At 45.8% G+C, this 5,026-nt stretch overlaps 1 protein-coding gene across 1 annotated transcript; it reads left to right on the forward strand.

Moving 5' to 3' along the window:
- The first annotated feature begins 4,479 nt into the window (after positions 1 to 4,479).
- LOC129147117 (prothymosin alpha-like) lies at positions 4,480 to 4,776 on the forward strand. Its single transcript, XM_054708004.1, has one exon. The coding sequence runs from the start codon at positions 4,480 to 4,482 to the stop codon at positions 4,774 to 4,776; it is 297 nt and encodes a 98-aa protein (XP_054563979.1).
- The last annotated feature ends 250 nt before the right edge of the window (positions 4,777 to 5,026 follow it).

Below are 5,026 nucleotides of genomic sequence, written 5' to 3' on the forward strand. Positions count from 1 at the left end.
GTGAATCCCTTGACAAATATTTTTTATTGAGAAAGATGAGCTATAATTGCTTTTCCATCATTACTTCCTTTAATCTTACCAAATTTCGTTAATTCTTGAACTTAAATGTTTCTCAAACCCATTTACTTGTCCTCATCACCACCACCTCAATCCTAGTCCGAAACACCTTTATTTCTTATCTCCACAGCTGTGGTAGCCTCTCACCTGGTCTGCCCATTTCTCCTTTTGCCTTCCTTCCATCCATTCTCTATGCTGCAGCTAGGATAGTCCATTCATTCCACTCCCTGCTAAAAATCCTTGAATGTTTGTTTCTATTGCCCTTAAAAACCAAAAAGCCCTGAAGTCCCTCACATCAATTCTGCAGAGAAGCATCCTCTGCCCTCTTGAGACTGAGTTGGGACCCCTGCTGTATGCTTCCATGGCTCTCTGTACACCTCCTTTAAAAACTCCTAATAGAACTCTAATTGTTTCTTTTTTTAAAAATATATGTTTTTATTGGTTTTAGAAAGAGAGGGAGGGAGAGGGACAGAGAGATAGAAACATCAATGAGAGAGAAACATCAGTTGGCTGCCTCCTGCACAGCTCCCTGCAACGGCCCTACTGGGGATTGGCCCTGCAACCTGGGCATGTGCCCTGACTGGGAATTGCACCAGTGACCTCTTGGTTCATGAGTTGATGCACAACCCCTGAGCCACACTGGCCAGTCTCTGTTTCTTAAATGTTTCCTTTCCCAATTAGATTCAGTTTCTAACTCACTGGGACCATATTATTTTTTTTAAAGGTCTCTTTATTGATTTTAGAGAGAGAGAGAGACATCAATTTTGTCATTCCACTTATTTATGCATTCATTGATTCCTTCTTGCATGTGCTCTGAGGGATCAAACCCGAAATCTTGGCATATCAAGACGACGCTTTAACCAACTGAGCTACCTGACCAGGGCGGACCACATCATTCTTATTCGCCAACATATCCTGAGCACCTATTCAGTGAATACACATATAAGAGACTTAATGAATACTGGTACATGCTGTCTGCATGAATGATTTCCACACCGCACTAAAGGGGTGACATGCCCAGTGATTGAAGGGAAGTGGCACAGAATTGCTTCTAAATTGCAGAATCAGAGCAAAGATTAAACATCCCTGTGATTTACTTCGGAATGACTTGTAGATGGGGAGCTCCTGACGGTCTGAAGAATAAGTTAAAAAGCATTGTCATTTTGCTGTCTGTGGCCGGCAGTTAATCAAGCCCCAGTGGGGCCTGATTCCCATGCAGGGAATAAACAAGGTGACATCATGGTCACACACTCCCGAGGGATTGCGCAAGTTGTTGGCTCTGCTTGCTGGTTGGAAGAGTCTGTCCTGGCTGTCTGGGCTGCTAATCATCTTTGATTCTATAGGTCTCCAGGGATGGGTGACACACTTCAGGGTGCCGGTTCCTTTGCCTCCATGTGACCCTCAGGATCTAGCCTGCCCTTCTGAGGTGATGGCCTCCACTGCAACCCCAGAGTTCCAGGAGAATAGCACTTGCTGGTTTGCAAACCCTGAATATACTCAGAATCTCCCCCTCACTTTAAGTTCAACATAACAGCAAACAGTCCTCTAGCACAGGGGTGGAGAACCTTTTTTCTGCCAGGAGCCATTTGGATATTTTTAACATCATTCATGGGCCATACAAAATTATCAACTTAAAAATTAGCCTGCTGTATTTGGTCAAACATTTAATTAACTCACCCCTAATGCCTTGGCAGGGCCAGACCAAATGATTTTATGTGTCTCATATGGCCCGCGGGCCTGATGTTCCCTATCCCTGCTCTAGCACATCAAGGTTTCTAAAACGTTCCTACGTATTCTCTTTCTCTTTTGATCATGGATCTTATGCTTATTGAAGAAAGAAGATAGATTGATGACTAACATTTCCCAACATATATATACAAACAGATTCGGCTTTAAGTGATCTGGGCAAGCTATTTAGCCTCTTTATGCTTCAATTCTTTTCTGTAAAATAGCAATTAACAATAGTAACTACTTCATAGGATGTTGGCAGAGGTTAACTAATACATGTACAGAGTTATAATAGTTCCTGGAAAATAGGTAACCACTAAGTGTCAACTACTACTATCACATGTATTTTTCATGGAAGGAAATGTGGTCTATTTGAAAAGACATGGGCTTTGGAATCTGGGAGACCAGATTTCTGTCTTGGCTCTATCAATTACTGGCTGTGTGACTTCAGGAAAGTTATTTTACTTCTCAAAATCTTGATTTGGGCATATATAGGAGAGTGATTAATACCACTGACCCCCAAGATTCATTGTGAATATTAACCAAGAGACTACACTACATGGAAAGCACCTAGTGAAGACCAGGCACAGAGTAGCCACCCAGTAAGTGATAGCTTCTGCCTATTACTCTGCATGGAAAATGCATCACTCCCAATACATAATAAATGAGAATTGCACTCAAGTTAACCAGTGAAGAGAGGTCTAGGAAGAAGGGAAAGGCAATGCTAACAGATACTGTTGGTAGCAGCCCACCGTGGCTGTTCAATGACTGTAGAATTAGAACAACACTTATTGAGTATCTCAAGAGTAAGAAAGAGAGCTAACATTTATTGGGTATCTACTATGTGCCAGACACTTTATTTTTTATTTTTAAAATATATTTTATTGATTTTTTACAGAGAGGAAGGGAGAGGGATAGAGAGTTAGAAACATCGATGAAAGAGAAACATCAATCAGCTGCCTCCTGCACACCCCCCCCACTGGGGATGCGCCCGCAACCAAGGTACATGCCCTTGACTGGAATCGAACCTGGGACCCTTGAGTCCGCAGGCCGACGCTCTATGCACTGAGCCAAACCAATCAGGGCTGTGCCAGATACTTTAAGTACACTTAATCCTCAAAGACCTGCAAAAAGCGACCATCAGTCTACTTTACTGATAATAAGAGAGACAAAGTGGTTGCGAAGGTGTCACAGTAAAGCTGGAGTTTTAATCCAGGACTGTGTGATGCCCAAACATGGCTTTTCTCCCTATTATGTAATATTTAAACATCTAATGCTTGTCATAAAGATAAATAGACAGTAAGTAGCCAGGAGATAGGCAGGAGAGGATGTTTTATGGGGTGAAATCATTGCAGGTAGTATTGGAGAATCATGAGCGAGGAGACACTTACAGGAGGGCAACAGTCCATTCCAGACAAGGTGAGAGAGAAGGTGGGAGAGGTGTATGGGTGGAGGGTCTTTTGCAGCACAGTGACCCCTTAATAGTGAGGGGAGGGGTACATCACAAGCAGCTTTAGTGTTGGCCATCAAGTACACATCAGTCACAGGGACATATGAACAGGCCCTTCTCTCGCGTTCCAGGTGAATGTTCTCGCCTGACAGTATCCAGAGTGCTCGGAGTACTCACAGGCCATTCTCATCTGACCACCCCGCCCTCCTGAGCAAGTGAGACTGTGTCCTCTGACCACTGTGCTGTCCTCTCACCGTTCCTGGGAAACAAAACCTCTCGATTGCACTTTTCTGTTCTTTCTCGCCCCCCAGCTCCTCAATCCCCTTAGTCCTTTTCCATTCCTTCCCCCTTCCAAGAGCCCACTCTTCCTAGTTTCTTCTTGGATCCATTGGGAGAGAGCAATGGCTCGGAGCTATAATTCATATGGGGGAGGCATGCACAATTTCCAGACCTGTCACAAAACAGAGATGGTGGCCCTCTGCATATCTCCTAGGTGTTATTGTGCTGAGTCTCATCTCTTTCTGTATCTGAATCCCATTCTCAGGGCTTCCTTTTGTTATCTCAGTTTAGGCATCTGCCAGGGCCAGGAAGGAGGGTGGGGCTGGGGAGGTTGTGAATTCAGTCTTTCCCAGGTTCATCCCGGGCAGTCTTACATTTAAGCAAGTTCACTGGTGGTAAGGGCCAGAACAGCACATTTGAGGGGACGGGGACTGGGGTGGGGAGGATTAGGGGGCTATTACAGCTATCCATGGAGAAGCTATGGTCATCTGGTTTAGGAGTGCCATCTGGATTAGGCAGGACAGTGAGGAAAAGAGAGATTTAGGAATATTTAGGAGGTTTTTAAAAAATTGATCATTAATTGGCTGTAGGAGGTGAGAGAGAGGGGGAGAGACTCAATGATGCCCTGGTTTCTAGGTTGGATGTCTGGGTAGCAGGTGGTGTTATTAACTGAGCTGGAGAGACGGGCAGTGGGGAGCTTTGCACAAATGTGAGGGGACTATGGGATGGGCGGTTGGAGGGTGCAGCCTGTGTTTGATACGTGAGGCCCAGGGAAAGGGTCTCGATTGCCAACGGAGGGCAATCACGATTCCCCCAAGGTTCCTGCGGCTGCCTCTCCACTTGCTGCAACCCCTCCACCGCCCCTCCACTCTGGCAGCTTCTTTGCCAGAATCCTCCAACTCTCCTTTATTAAAAAAATAAAAAAAATAAAAATCCGCTGCATAGGATCACCGGCATGCCCCACCATGTCAGACACGGCCGTGGACACCAGCTCCGAGATCACCCCCAAGGCCTTAAAGGAGAAGCAAGTTGTGGAGGAGGCAGAGAATGGAAGAGATGCACCTGTGAATGGGAACGCTAATGAGGAAAATGGGGAGCAGGAGGCTGACCATGAGGTAGATGAAGAAGGAGGGGAGGAGGAGGAGGAAGAGGAAGGAGATGAAGAGGAGGAGACTGAGGCAGCTACGGGCAAACGGGCAGCTGAAGATGATGAGGATTACGATGTTGTCACCAAGAAGCAGAAGACAGATGGGGATGACTAGACAGCAAAAAAATGTAAAGTTAAAGGCCTCCGTGACCTATTCACCCTCCACTTGCCGTCTCAGAATCTACACGTGGTCACCTTCGAGTAGAGACTCCCGCCCGCCTGCCCACCCACCCACCCACCTCGGCAGCGCCACCTGCAGGTGACACGCCCTCGCCACCACCCAACCAAAACCACAACGTGAATTTGCAACAGGGGAGGAAAAAAGAACCAAAACTTCTAAGGCCCTGCTTTTTTTCTTAAAAGTA

The sequence above is a fragment of the Eptesicus fuscus genome, chromosome 18 (genome assembly GCF_027574615.1).
Source record: "Eptesicus fuscus isolate TK198812 chromosome 18, DD_ASM_mEF_20220401, whole genome shotgun sequence".
Taxonomy (NCBI): Eukaryota; Metazoa; Chordata; class Mammalia; order Chiroptera; family Vespertilionidae; genus Eptesicus; species Eptesicus fuscus.

Bases quoted from the DNA above. Each gene is read 5' to 3' on its own strand.
- LOC129147117 (XM_054708004.1), top strand. From the start codon at position 4,480: ATGTCAGACACGGCCGTGGACACCAGCTCCGAGATCACCCCCAAGGCC.